This window comes from Pholcus phalangioides, unplaced genomic scaffold (assembly GCF_987345545.1).
Source record: "Pholcus phalangioides strain wild (caught in Gottingen) unplaced genomic scaffold, Ppha-v1.0 ptg000008l_1, whole genome shotgun sequence".
Taxonomy (NCBI): domain Eukaryota; kingdom Metazoa; phylum Arthropoda; class Arachnida; order Araneae; family Pholcidae; genus Pholcus; species Pholcus phalangioides.
The window spans coordinates 45,782,542-45,798,641 of NW_028301601.1; the positions used below are offsets into that span (position 1 = coordinate 45,782,542).

General features: G+C 38.2%; 1 protein-coding gene across 4 annotated transcripts in view; it reads right to left on the reverse strand.

The window, feature by feature from the left end:
* Positions 1-5,122: 5,122 nt before the first annotated feature.
* The window catches only part of LOC149084387 (uncharacterized), a 36,943-nt gene continuing 25,965 nt past the window's right edge, over positions 5,123-16,100 (reverse strand). For all 4 annotated transcript variants that reach the window (XM_089234783.1, XM_089234781.1, XM_089234782.1 and 1 more), the window contains exon 14: positions 5,123-11,352. In XM_089234783.1, coding sequence (XP_089090909.1) covers positions 10,081-11,352 — 1,272 coding nt within the window. In that variant the 3' untranslated portion in view covers positions 5,123-10,080. The remainder of the gene's footprint in view (positions 11,353-16,100) is intronic.

Genomic DNA, 16,100 nt, shown 5'->3' on the forward strand with positions numbered 1-16,100 from the left:
CATGCGTTTTGTTATTTTTGGTATGGAAAATTTTTTGTGGGCGATATATATACTTATTGAATCTGATAACACTGGTCTACAAGGTTTTTCTAACATAAAAAAATTTCAGCTTTCTCAATTTTTGGGTACCGGTCAGATCTGACTTAAAAAGCTAAACGTTGTGGCCATTTTTTTTTGTTATATGGTATTTAATTTTGAATATCTTTCAAAATTTACATATAGCCCATCTGAAACTTGGAGAATGGCAACATTAATTTTATCTCTAATTGTAACCGGATTCAGTTTTTTTAATTGAAAGGGTATTTACATCTCTTTATTCATGTGCAACCTTTTAGTAAAAAAAATGGAGTTAAGTCAATGTCGCAGATGAATTTGGTGTTCCAAATATGTTTTACTTTCACCACTTCACATTAAATTGGAGCTGATCAGAGGTGTACGCAGGGGTACATGGGCTTATGCCTCTCCCAAGACTATCAAATATTTAATACCAGCTATGATACCTGGCACTGCCCAGATTTTCTTCAATTGCTGGGGGGATTGAAAAAGTGACAAACCATTACAAAGACATATACATGTCTGAAACACACTGCTAGGGAATCACAGTAACCAAATTAACATTCAGAAAGTGATTGTAGAAAATAGTTAAAAACATTGAAACACTATTAATTCCAAAGTTAATGAAAGGTAATTCCAGAAGTAATGAGATATAATTTCAGCATTAATGAAAGAAACAAATAGAGAATTGATGAAAGCAATTATTCCAGAAGTAATGAAAGACATAATTAATGAAATAATTCGAGAATTAATGAAATTTTTCAGCATTAATGAAAGAAATGATTCCAGTATTAATGAAATAATTTAATGTTTTTTCATCTTTAGAGGAGTTCTCTATAATTTTTTTTAATCTTTAAAACTCAATATTTAGACACCCAACTGTACATTTCTATGGGCAAATTGCCAGGCACAAACTTTGTTTTCACCGAGTCTCGTGATCTCCTTGCATTTGATGTAGCTGCCTTCGTGGCAGCTGGATGCTCTCTCCAGTAATATAAGCTCGATGGTTTTCACACAGAACTCGCTGCACAGCAATCATTTACATCTGCAATGAAGGAATTATTAGGGAATCGAGGCAGGCAGAGAGAGAGAGAGAGGACCCTTCAATGATAAGTGTTGGTTTTTGCAGGAAGAAGGCAACAAGATACATAAGAGAAATTATTTCTATAAAATACTGAAAAAATTAGTATAAATTTTATTTTGTGCAAGCGCACTCTACAAATATTATACAGGGTGATTCTCTCACACAAAAGATGGGAAAAACTTTTACTGAAAAAGCAGACATGCATTTCATTTATGGAGCTGCGAATGGAAGTACCACAGAGGCAGCACGAATGTACGGTGAGCGTTTTCCCAATCCAAAAACATTTGCGTGCTTGCATCGGCAGCTGTGTGAAATGGGATGACTTTCTTGCGTCCTGGTCTGATGCAGGCCCATGCCTTTTATTCACTGCAACGCAGATTTGCATACGGTTTCTTCTTCCCCAGGTTACATTTGCATGCATGGTGTTATTTTTCTCTCGATAAATTTCAACAGGAATGCAGTTTTAACATTTGTGGAGCAACTGTTTCAAAACACTCGTTTGCGTTTTGTGTTAGACCATGCATTCTTTGATGACAAATTTTGTGTTGGTGTGTGCTATCACCTCAATGTTTTCCCCACAGGGCATCCATAATTAAAAGACCCTATTTTAAGGTAGCCTACAGGTAAAACCAGTCATCAGAAAAGTGAAACTTTGTGGAGGACTTCATAAAGTGATAGGAATTTGTTTCTGGGGGAAAAAGAATTATATATAAGTTGCACATGTCGCCACCATAGGATGTTTCACTTTGAATACCTGTAGTAAATTTATATGTGATGTCACACAGCAGCTGTTATAAAACCTAGAAACATTCGTGGAGATCTTGTTTCTCAATGTGTTTGCAGTTCAAAATGACGATAAGTTTGCAAGATCACGCTTTCTCAGTCAAATTGTTTTCCCAAAACAACAATTCCGCAGTAGCTGCTCTATGGAAATATCAACTAGGAAAAGGATTCGAAAAGGTCCAATGAATGTTAAAAACCTGCAGAGTATGATAACGAAATTTGAAATCACAGGATCATTGGCTGGCATGGCCCAATATAATGTCCATTTTCGACAGGACATGAAGGTCGTTTTATTGAATGTTGACTGTATAATGAAATCTAAAGGAATGAAAGACATTGTGTGTGTGTGTTTTTGGAAGGTGTAAAAAATGGTGGGGTGTACAGATCAAATATAAAAAATATCGATAAATTCCTCGAGAGATAATCTCTCGAAGAATTTAACTTTACAATTTTCAAAATATGATTTTATACTTTAAAAGACGGCACTGGCTAACTGGCAATATCAGGGTTTTTTTTTTTATAAAGGAAATATATGGCCAGTTTTTTTAGGCATTTATTATGTTGCATGTATTGATACTTTTCCACGGAACGATTTTGGTGGAAGTTGTGCACCCCATGACCAAGAGTCTAAAAATCTAGATTCCAACCGCTATTAAATAAATTCAGACGAGACTTCTTTTTAAATATGTGCATAATTTAATTTTTTTTCTCTCTATCGACACATCGAATAACAATAATACACAATGCGCAAACTAATTCATCTCATAAAATCATGTTAAAATCAAATCGTGGGAACAAAAAAAATCATCGGGACAAAAAAGCATAAACATGATTTTTATACATTATCTTACATCACAAAAGTAATCGAGGAAAAAAATGCATTTCACATAATATATAATAATTATTAAATTAAAATGAGGTAACATGAGATGCTCACTAATGTTCTTTCGTCATCAAATAATCAGTGAAAATTCAATATTTCGATTATTTAGGGTGAATTGAAAAATCAAAACCAATTTTTTTTTTTCTTAAATCGAGTAATAGGTAAATTTTTTAGAACTATGAGAGTGGGTGAGGGCCCAGGCACAAATCCAAGAGGGATGCCAAGAGCCAGGAATTCAACAGAAAATAATGGTTCAGTCTGGTGAAACAGGCCGTTTTTTCACCATATGACGTTTACGGACACCTATAGCAGAAAGTCTCCGAGCGAAGTTTGTGACGTCACTGAAGCTGTCTATTTCACCTATAGCCCCTAGAAATAGCTTATCCAGTCACCTTAATTTCACCTATAGTCATTGAATATAGTGCAAAAAAGGTAAGGATTTTGCACGTCGGACTGCTATATTCAATGGCTACAGGTGAAATGGACGACTTAAGTGACGTCAAAGCTTCACGCGGAGGTCTTCTGCTACAGAAAAAGTGTTGCTTTACTCTCATTTATTCCCCTCTGCAACATGTAGCCATAGCCCCCCCCCCCCACGTCCTGAAACAGAGCCCCTAGGCTGAGATCTTTGGTGGGCCCCCACGAGACTTTTCGCTGGCCCTTCTATAGTGAATATATAGGATGAAAAAACAAAAAATGAGGGTTATTGTCCCGCAACCCCCACCGTTGTGGAGGCCCATGCATATAATCTTGGGTCCACACCTGCAGCGCTGGACTTGATCATTTTGCTCACCCCTCTAAAGCCATTTTAACCCTTTCAGACCCTGCTGCCACAAATGTGTGTGGGGGAAGGGGAGGGGGCTTTTTCCCATTACTACTAAATCACACATGTACCTCGTCCATATTCCTCTGCGGAACTTCTAATGAATTGGTACATGTTGGAATGTGCGTGTACGTTTTGTGAACCTATAGTGAAGTTTGTTTCTGTGTAATGTTTGGTATAGAGTGCTGCCATTTATTTTTCAAACAATGGGTGGAGTGGAGTGTAGTGATTGAAGATTTGTGCCCATTGATCTCTGTGAAGAGACTTTTTGAAAAGGGAATCGACATGCATTCATGCCTCGAAATTGTGAGAGCTACAGAAAACCAACTTTAGCCTACCACCACTGTGTCACCGGTGGGATTCGAACCTGGGTCCTCGCGATGCGAGTCTGTCACTACGGCCACTCGACTTTTTCTCACTGAATTGTTTTTGCTTTTGACCTCGGGTTAGCACTTCATGAAATTTCTTGGATATTTTTGTGGGACTGAATATTTCATACTATCATGCTGTGATAACATGTCCGAAACATTCTTGACTGCCTACAGCCTCAAACTATCTATAGGATACTTAAGCTTTACTCGACCCACCATAATAGGGCACAGGTTGTACCAGGACTCTGCCGCTGAAATGAGAGGGGGGTGATATTATGTCAAGACAAACAATGTTTTCCCTAAAGAACCTCGGGTCGCAAATGACTTTTTTTATAGCATGTTAACAATTTAACCCAATGGTGCTAAAAAAGGGGGCTAATTCCTGCAGCAAAGCCACTTGAAAGTTAAGCGTATCCACCAAAGCTGCCATGGCCCCCACATCCTGGAGGGGGGGCCCCCAGTCAGACTTTTTACGGGTCCCTTCTGTAGTTAATTTATAGCGTGAAAAAGCAAAAAATGATGAGAACTGCCCAGGGCTACAGCCCGGTCAGCCCCCCCCTTGTTGGGGCCATGATAAGCTGCATTAACTTACAAGCGGCTCTTAATGCAGCTTCAGATTCGAAAGGGGAAAAAAATACCCACATAATACATACATTTAGAGAGGGAGATATTTTTTTCCTCTTGTACTGTGTATGAAATTTCTCTCTCTCTCTCTCTCTTCCTGGTGTGAGTAAGGTCAGAGGCGCGGACATGAAATAGACGTTGGGGGAACTGAAAGTTGTTGGGCGTCTTGTATATATGGAACTCAAGCGTGTATGTAGGAAAGGGAAGGTGCACTGCATTGTTTTTTCAGAAATTATTGGGGGAAGACTTGGCTCCTTTACAAAATTTATTGGAAGGGCTGAAATGGCCTCAGCGCCTATGGCGAACTCTGGAATAGGGTAATGCATGCACACTAGAACCCTGCTAATCTGAACTCATTGAGACGGGACATGTTCAGATTAGAGAAAAGTTCGGATTACCAGGGTTTGTCTTGTAACCACTTAGGTTACAAGCTATTGGCAAGAAATTCGGATGATCTCTATTTGACAAATTGACGATAAATATGGTAACCCTGTCCTAAGCTAACCGCACGTTAGAAAAAAAAAAAGGAGAAGGAAAAAACAAACCAAACGAAAGGAAAACATTGGATAAGTTGATGAGAGAGTACGTACGAAGTATATTCTCTTTTCACCCTCACCCTATCTGTTCTCTTTCGCTCTTATACTTATATAGTAGAAGGATACAATGCATGTGCAAAAAAGATCACTAACAGGAGTATAGAAATAAACAGAGTTAAAAATAGAACAACTTTTTCTTCATAGAGTGACAGCAGAGCTTCACGATGATGATGAGAGAGGAAAGGAAACAGAACTTGTTTGAATTTATTCCACTGGCGTTTCTACACAGTGTCACGTTCTTGATCGTAAAGTGGTTTTAAATACGGCTTTTTTAAAACTGTAATTATAGTATCTCTACAGGTAGGATAAGAGTTGCAGACCAGATAATTCTGTTTGGCATTGTATGAAAACAGTTGCGGAAAAATTAAAATGTTTTCTTTTAGCCTCAAATGTAACATCTTTGCTTCAGCCAATGGACCCCAAGGAGCGTTTATAAAACGTCAAACAGGTGGACAAAAACAAATGTTGCTTGAATGTTGTTGTTCAAATCTAATTGAAAATAAGAATGAGTCCCATTTCACTCGCTAAAATAAAAATCTGTTGAAAAATGCCACTTACTGGCCTACGTGGGAAAACTTGGAAAAAAATCATGACAAAGACTTGCTTTCGATGAAACAACAAAGAAACCCGAGACGAAATTCTTTAGCTTTTAAAATATCTTCCGATTCACCATGGATACAGCTTTAAAGTAGTTAACATTGTTGTCCGAGTGGAGCAATTAAAGTCCCTGATTGCGCTTTGGCATAGGAAAAAGACGCGGGTGAAATGTTGTTATCATTAGAAGCCAACAGGCATCAATTTTCCACGGGTGCAGAAATCTTCTCCAAAGTTTCAACTGGCAATGATTCACTGTCAAGCGATGGATTAGATCAGCATTTCTACAGACGTCGCCAATCTTTGTCAAGGGTGTAGCGGTGAGCTGCGAACACTAATGATTGCCTATTTCAGTGCTTTGGAGTGGTTCTTTCTTAGACTGTTCTGGGGACGTCGCGTATAAACATTTTCATAGCAAGGGAGCCACTGATGGAAAAAGTTTGAGAACCACTGGGTTAGATCACGACACTTCACCCCCAAAAACTCATTCAGAAGCTGCGGTAGGTTTTGAAACTATCCTCCCGTACGTGTAGCGTGATAATGCAACCCCCAGCAGAGATCGTGTTTCCAAGACAGTGAACCGCATCGTCTCCTAGGTATATGTTGCTTCTTCATATGAAAACAGAGGAATTTTTTTCAAGGCAACTATGTAATTGTATTTCATCATTCTATGAGGTGCGATCATGTATTCATCATCTGTCCCCATGTAAAATGTAACATGTTACAATTCAGAACGTATGGGCATTCATTCGCTTTATTCTGTTGTTGATTCTTTAACTTTCTCGTGCACATCTTTTTTTTTTAAGGGCTGTTCGTATTAGCGGGATTCTAGTGTATCTATCGAATAAGAGGATTGTGACCCTCGGTTCCATTGCAAAAATTGTTCGTTTCAACATGCACTATCACCCCCTTTAATTCAAGTCAGGGCTTAACAAATCCCAGGCACCAGGTCGCCATGGCAACTAAAAAATTGATACTGGTGCCCAAAATTTTCCACGTGTGGTTATTAGCTTTGGCAAAAGAAATACTCTTTTCGCCCTAAAATATTTCATTGGCATATAGTTCCCCCTCCCCCCTTGATTTGTCAAGCCCTGGTTTTGGTGGTAGAGTTCTGGGACCACGCTGCATATGTGGGACTGAATCTCAATTCATCAGGGTTATCACAAGCTGCTTGTAGAATCAACAAACATACACACACACATCGCCACGAAACATAGCTGCACTATATGAGAAACTCACACAAATTTTTTTTTTTCATCCAAGAGAGCACCTTGACTGGGAAAGCGAGCACCTACATCTTTCTATTCTTCATCAAATATTGAATGTGATCGAATACTTTCCTGTATATGTGCAGTTTTATCAGCAATTTTTGGCAGTGTTACATCCAGTGGAATCGACAACATCATGATGAGACTGAATAAATACTTGAATGGATTATCCCAATCAGTAATTTAATTTCCAAGTTATGAACCGATGCCATTTTGTTTGATATATTATATCAAATATCTCTCTCTAAATAAGCAGTGATCAGGACTGTGCATTTCAATAAATTACTATTATTACAATATTATTTATCCGGAAAAAAATGAGATTAGAGACATGTTCTTATCACATTGTGACTATTTTATGCACTAAAGGTCGACAGGGACCTACAGTTTACGGCCAAAAGGGCTGTCACAGTATATAGTGTGGGTGATCATATATTTAACGTCCCAGCACCCTCTTTCTTCTGCAAGTGGAAATAACACCTGTGGTTAAGAAACATTCTGCTAAAGATCCGAGTTGTAGTCCGAAATCTCTAAATGTCTTCCAGTTGGATTAGGCAAATTTTTCATCATCTTATGTCAAAATTCATGTTTGTTTCCATTTCACCACAAGATTGTAAAACTTAAAAAATGGGCAATACAATAAAAAAACACATTTTGGGCATTCACGAATATTTCTGACCTTGTGGTCGAAGGATTTCTCACTCTGTAGCTGTGATGTGTCAATGAACTAAGTGTTTCGACACACCAGAGTGGCCATCTTCAACCTCTTGCTCGCGAGCACCAAAAGTGCTATACTTGTGTCCGATTTCGGGCTAATGAGCAGATTTTATCAACGTTCCAACTAAACACACTGTCAAAATTGCATTCGAGAATTACAATTATACAGATTTCAGACATGCGAAAGTCAAACTTGCCGTAAGGATGCTCTTCATGTGAAGATGGGCATAGGCAAAGTTCTGACTCGAGAAAGGCTGAAGACTCCTGCACTAGAGGCACATGCATTATCAGAAATAGGTGGATTTCTTTCCTGCGTGATCATTGCTAGATATTACTGTAACAAATTTCAAAGTTCAAGGTGTATCAACCTGCCCGTTTTTAGAGGCGTAAAAATGCTAGAATTAAAGCTTGATGTCATTCTTTGATGTAATTTTATGTGCCACTGGAAATCTAAAACAACAATTAAACTATACGATGCAATAAATCGGGTTATTTAGATAGTGTGCTCGAAGGCTCACTGCATCGAATAATTGTAGCCGGGTGAAGAGATTAAAACTCTGTAAAATTCAAGTAAAGGTAGAAGAGAAATTGAAGTCACAATGAAACAGCAGAAAATTACGGATATGCTTTCAGCTGTGGATCCCGACCAAAACTTGATTCGTCAGGGCTTCAGAGAAGAATCGTACAAATACACTCATACAGAGTTTATAGACCTGTGGGTTGCCACCCAAGCTTGATTCGGAGGGACCTCCTAGATGGATTGTTCAAATCCACTTACAGTCCTGTTACAAATACAATTATTGAGTTGCTTGGTTTCTATAATTTAGCAAAAAACAAGCAGCTCCATGGGTTGCGATGCTGATCTGGTTGCTTATTTTGGATTGCAGCTAAAAATGTGGTTAAGAACTCCTGCTACACACAGAAGTTCTATATATATTACTTTTATTTTTAAATTTATTTTTTCATAGGGAAACATGAATTAAAGAGGTATATTACTGCTTAAACTCTTAGAACGACAATCCTGAGATAACTCGGGTTTTTAAAACTCTTGCCAAACAGCTATCCTCAATTATTTCGGGTTCTTGAAACTCTCTCAAAATGGCATTGACAAGCCCAGATAGCGTGGATTTTTCTCCTCATAACATGTTCCTCCCTCCATCCTGTCAATCAACTGCCAGTGGGCGGCTTTCAACAGACTTTGAACAGCTTCTGTTCAAAGCCTGATAACAGAAGGGGGGAGAGAGAGAGAGACAATGTTTTTCCTTTCCCTTTGAGGTTGTCTATGTTATGTTAACATTACGTCTATGTTAACAGCATAAATAACAGAAAACGATAGTTATTTTTTCTCCTCTGTTTTTTCTATTATTTCCGTTTTTAGTGGCGGGGAAGGGTGAAAGCATTTATCACTGCATGGCGATTGGGAAAAAAGCATTCTTCTTGAAAATAGCTGGCAATTTTTCTAAAAGGTTCAGCGATTTGCACTGTGGCAAATATGCTGTGTGGATCAGGAAAATGTTAAAAACCGCTTGAATGGTTAAATATGAGAAATTGGGAAATAAACAAAAAGTTGATCCATAATCTGGAAGATCCCTAATCAGGATTAACCTAGGTCCCAAGGAGTTCTAGATTTGAGAGATCCTACTGCGCTAAATTTTCTCGGCTTCTTATAGTTCTAAGAAAACTCAAGATTTTGAAAAATTAAGAATTTAATTTAATTTTTGGGATTATCGACTACGGCGAGAAAATTCACTAAATTTCTGCATTTCGAACATTGTCATTGATGTTCTCGACCGATTTTTATTCAGCTCATCTTTTGTTTGTCCCTCGAAACGATGATGATTATTGGTTTCAAGCCTCATAGGGTTCAATAACATCACACGTGACATACCGACATCCAATCTCGTTACAGGATAGCATTAAGTTAATGATTGCGTTGAAAAAATTTACTTTAAAGTTTCGAAATACACTCTATACTACGAACAAAAAAAAAGCAGAAAAATCACAGCTATTTCTTTCTCTCTCTCCGCCCAAGGAGCCATCTTGAACATCCGGGCAAATATATATATAATGGGTAAGAAATAATAATAATCTTAAATAAAACAAACAAACGATACAGAATGAGGAAAAAAAATAATAAAATAATAGGTTATTGAGAAAAATCTACAGTTTTTTAAAAAATAAAACGCTACCTAATAAATCGACTTCTTTTTCTCGACTGAAAGTTATCCAGTGTCCGAGTCTGCATCATCACGCACGATAATAGTAACAACAACAACACAGGTGTTACAGCTGACTAAGCTTGCTGCTGTCCTGATGGGGCTTGATCGTCGAAAAGTCTATTTCGGCGTACGTAAGTGGCACTTCTTTGGTATCCGAACTAGCTGCTGCTGAATGATGCTGCGTTGTTGTCGTTCTGTGCACTGGCATTATCATAGTCACGTCGGGAAACAGATCTAATGACGTGTAGTTCACAGGAACATCTTCATCGCGACTCTGTTTCGGATCATTGTCCGCTACCATCTCGGCAGTTCCCATGATGCTGTTCGAGGCGTTTGGGGAACTCACAATGGGTGTGATACCACTCTTAAGATCATCATCACCACCAGACGTGTTATTTACAACTGGTTCGGTTGTGGGTGTGGTACTGTCTGTTTTTGAAGGGTTATTCTCCCCCTTAGCAAAATCCATGCGTAGGTAGTCGGACGCGATGTTGGAAACGTCCAGTTTGTCGTCTGGATTCCGCAGAGTGCCAATATTTGACCAGTTCCTGTTGACTTCAGGGTGTTGCGTCGGCAAAAACCCGTTGTTGCTGTGCTGACTATACGGCTGGTTGCCCGGGGAATGAGACAACACATCGCTGGTTATTTTACCGTACGATGGCGCTGAGGTGGCGGTGCTGCTGCTGGATAAACTTATGCTCGGCAGGACGATGTTTGTCGCAGGTTGGTACCTGCAGGCCGGACTGAGACTCACGTAATCACCGGCGGGATGCGTGGCAACATGCTCGACAGGTTTAATGTGGTTGTTGTTGGGCCCAGAGGTCAGCATAGTAGTCGCCCAAGATGGCGGTGACATGGGCATGTAACCGTTGATTGATATCGACTCTGTCGTGCGCGAGTTCTTGTCCCGCCCAACAAGCACCGGCCGACTGTATCTGTCCAACGAGGCCTTTCCAGCAGAGAATGAAGAGGATGATGCGGCACCTGAGGAGTAGCTGCCGGAACGGCTCCGACCAACGGGCTCGATAGTAAACTCGCTGTCGTATATGTTCAAGCTGGGGGCGAGGTGCCTGCATTTGGTGTAGTCTATCTCCATGAGGTCCTCGCCCACCTCACCTCTGCTTGCTGAGGGGCGCAGCCTAGGGGGCCTGCTGTGCAGGAGCGGAGCGCTTGATGACTTAAGCCCAGCTCGCATGTCCCCTCGCTTCAGGCTGCCGAACTCGTGATCCACCGTGCTGTTGATCACTTTGTTCCGATGGGTACCCGCCTGGCTGCCAACGGAATAAGCTCTAATACGGGAACCTTCATTGTGGATGGATAGATGCGTCTTCTTAGGCTGAAACAGAAACATATATAGGGGCAAAATTAATTGATATCACAGCACAGAAATAGCTTAAGAAGTCATGAAATTAAATGACTGAGCAAACAACAAGAAAGCTTGCAATCAGGCCCCCCCCCCCCTGCGAACTTTGATTTTATGTGATGGGTATTTCTTTTTGCCCCCCTCCTTCTTTACTTTTTGTAAAAGGGAAACATTTGCTTTTGTGGTTTTGATCAGCTATCACCCATCAAATAAGCCTGTGTCATATTGAGATATGTGTCACACGGCCCCTACAGCAGCAGGGTCCCTCTGCTATGAATTTGTAATGTGGAAAAAAAACCAAGAAAAGGGTAAAAATCATTCGGGCCCCGAGTGATGTATTGAGACAGGTGATTCATCGTATGGGTCTGTAACTTCATCCTTTATTTTATGGAAGTTAAAAGTTGTACTCATATTAATTGGCTCTTGGGAACAGCAATCACTTCCCCTAACTGCATCCACATCTAGCTCAAGCCCTGTTAGCTTAACTCTTGGAATGATAATGTACCCTTTCTTTAAAGGCGCAGATCCAGGATAATGTGTCAGTACCAACTTCGGTCATATCACCCTATAGAAATTTAGTACTAGGGATAGGACAAATAGTGACATGGCAGAATAACCAAATTATTTGACTAATGCTTTAGCCAAATACTGAATATTCAATGGCTGAATATCATTTTTCTTAAAAAAAAATTCATAAATAAAATTGGTGTTTTTGATTGAAAATAAAATTATAATGGTAATTTCGAATAATCAATATTTAATTTTAATTATGCAATTTATTGCTTAAATAAACATAAAAAAACTGGTAATAGTAAGATTTTTATTGCCACGATACTGACAATTCAATGATGATATATTGTAATAAATTTCATGCCTTTCGGGCTGTTATGCCACGTTATAAGCTTCTTTGAAGCAGACATTTCATCCACTACTGTGGTGGGTACCTTCAGTGCAGTTTTTGACAAGCGAGGAGATGAAACAACCTCTTTAGATGACCGTTGTCCACTGACGCTTTTACTGGAGATGCGGAAGGATCAACCTCATTGTCTCCAACAAAAGCGTCAGTGGACAACTGTCATCCAAGGAGGCAGTTTTGTCTCCTTGCTTATCAAAAACAGCACTGAAGATGTCTACTACTAAACCAGACATGCACCTCATCCGTATTCCTCTGTGGAACTTCTAACGAATCGGTACATGTTGGAATGCATGTCTGTACATGTAGTGAATCTTCTGTGAAGTTTGCTTCTGTGTAATGTTTGTTATGTGTAATGCTGCCATCAAAAAAAATGATGATGATGAATGCTGCCATCTCCCATCAATTTTTCTAACTATGCATGAAGTATAATGATTGAATAGTACATCACTGTAGGCCTGTTGCTCTCTGCGGCAAGACTTTTTAACAGGGAGATTGGTTCAAGTTTGTGCCTCGAAGTTGGGAACCACAGGAAACCAATTTCAGCCGACCACCACTGTGGCGGCGGTGGGATTTGAACCCAAGTCCTCGCGATACGAAGATATGAATCTGTCACTATGACCACTTGACCACCACAGTGGCCAAGATGTCCAATGCAATAGTGGACAAAACGCCAGCTTCAAGCTTAGAACATCGCATAACAGCCCAAAAGGTATGAAATTTATCATAAACTGCAGTCGTGAAAGCCTGCCTACTCTTTTCGATGATGTATTTTAATATTACTTACAGAATCAATTTTTTTTCAACACCTGTCATCATTTTACATCAAATCGAGAAAATTTCAACCATTATTTACTCTGAACCAGTATAATGCATCATAAAATTTACGACTTATTTTTCCTCTTTAGATGTTCTTTGCCTCTTTTAATAGCTAAATACGTATCTTGTATTGATAGATCCTTCAGGTAGTAAACTTGTGTGCAATTCATGCTCACTTCCACCTTTTATTGCAGTAGGATTCTATTTTTAGTTTCATATTTTCCCTGTCGAGAAATTCATCCTGACGTAACCTTTTCCACAACAAGGGACAAGCACCCACCTTGATAAATTATAAACTGATGTGAAAAATTCCAATATAATTTTTTAAAATTAGTTTCATGCACTTAGATTTACACCAATATTTGGCGGAATACCTAAACATTATTCTGCAAAAATGCGTATGTGCAGAATACTGAACAGTAGCCGGATATTCGATCCATGTCTATTTAATACTGATTGAAGTTGGGTTGAAAATCTTTCTTTCTAGAAAGGTTCTTAAACGGGGGTGCAAGATGGAGAAAGAAAATTCTAACTTTTTAATTTAAAAAATGCTAATCATATATCAATATTTTGATACTTTACTGTTTTGCTTTCACTCACAGAAACGTGTCGCTTAAAATTTGAATGTTCCCATTTTAAAGAAATTTACGAAACACTTTTAGATGAATATTTCAAATGCGTTTGTAAAAAAGTTTCTTTTTATATTGGCAGTATTCTTTTGCGATTCATTTTTTTTTCTATTTCGATTCTATAAACGACGGTAGTTTAACAAATAATGATTTTATTGTAAAATGCGAGTCAGTGCACATAATTAAATGGAATTTCAAAATTCTGATTTAACAAAACTTCTGGTGTAATCAGTTGGAACCATGTGGAAAACTTAAGAAAGCTTTGCAAACACTTCTAAAATTTTTCTACAAGCTAACTTGGTGTAATAGGGGTTCTGATCTAGGCTGAAAAATAATCACACAAAATTTACATGCCTGACTTAAAATAATACAGGACACGTGTGCCCGAATATTTTATATATTAGCATCGAACATGGGGTTGAAAAGAATATATACCTCAGGCAGAAGATTTGTCCAGCCCTGGTTCTCACCACTTTTGCTGATGAAAACTAAAACAGAAATTGCTTGAATGTGTGATGATATGCGAGTAACCCCCCTTTTTTTTCAAAAAAAGAAAAGCCTCAATTTCAAAATATTATCGTGACAAATCAGCCACTAAAAATTGGCATACAATTATAATTTTGTTGCGATCATGTGATATATATACCGTAATTTTTCCTTTGATAAACTAATTTTGCAACAATCTCTCAAGTTTAGAATTTTAAAACAATTAATTACATAATTAATGCAATCAATGAAAAAAACTAAATTTTCTAACAAACAGGGACCACACTGTTCAAAGGGGTAGGGGATGGAAAAAATGTTAAGTACTACTGTGTGTAGAGAAAGTCATGTAGCACTTTTGTCCTCATCTTGGACAGAAGGAACTTGTGACGAGGATATATTAAAGCACCATCTGTTAGTGGTTGCCCCAGGTCTGATAGGGATCAAACCACTGTGATAGATGAGCACCTTACCACTGCATGACCTGCTGCGTCAGCAGGATCATGTATTTTAGGATTAACGTATTATTAACACAATTTTGCTTAATATTTTCTGACTCTTGGGAGAGGCGATTACCCTATGGATCTGCACCCATGTTCTTAGAATCTTGAATTTTTGCCCTCTTTGTACTCTTTCTCTGAACAGCAGCTTTAGAATAAAAAAAAGTTATATATTCATTTTTTTCCCACAAAACTCATTTTCATCATTTTTGGTATCTCAGGACGTTATTTAATGAAAAGTCTATATTTGCATATGTCTTTTGAGTATGGCGTAAAAAATTTTCAGAAGAGTTTCTAACAAATTTGATGCACGCCAGAAATTATTGCATGCTTTTGCTGCAGTTATGGCTGTCTGAAGTGTGCATATCACATGTTGCTGTCATCTATATCTTCAAAATTAGAAGTAAAAAATTCACGTGTATGAAGTGATTCATATAACTTTCATGTTCAGTTCACAGACTTTATCAGCTCTCTGTGGAGAGATTTTTAGAAAGAAGGCAGAGAGTTGATGCTTATCTAGAGAGAGAGAGCGATACACTATTACATATGTTAACATCTTGCAAAAGATGCAACCCCCATTCCCCTTCCAGTTTTATGTACTCACAACAGTTGAAACCAACGTAAGAAATAAATAATTTACAAGAAAAATACTCTGTAGTATATTTGTTTAGTAAGAAGCACATATCCTTCATAGAATGTGCGATGTTCATTGGTTTTTTTATGCAACTATTGTTATTTCGAGGATTCAGAAAAAATTACAAGGCCTCAAATATTTCTATAATGAATCTTGATGCAGGGCTAGTTTCAAAAATATCTGTATCATAATGGCATTTGCATCCTACCGAATTCCACAATGAAAAGATACCAAAACATGTGTTTTTACAGGTCTTCACAGGGCAAGCTTATTTTTTTTTTGTAAAGTATATTATGTCTAAATTTACCTTCATTATAATCCTAGGAACTCATTCTAGAGCTCGCTGAGTAAGTAAATTATTCATGTTTTTTCCCTTTTATTGCAACAGTGCATTTACTACTATTTTAATTTCACTAAATAATGATTTCTGAGAATGTTCATGAATGGGAATTAAATACAGTGAAAGCTCTCCGAGGCATCTACTTGGTGTTTCGTGAACTGCCTGAGTGGTGACTGTCACACATGGAAGTAGACAAGGGGAAAATTTTGGGCATTTCAAATAGGCATATACAGGGTTTCCAGTAAAATCTGCTTGATTATGAAAGAAAAATAATATTCAAAAATCTTAAATGTTCGAGTTTTTTTTCTCCCTACCTAGAATTATTCCTTGAAACAGTCTTCTAAAGAATTTCTAACGAATTGGTCACATGCTAGGAAGTTTTGTACATATATTTATACATACA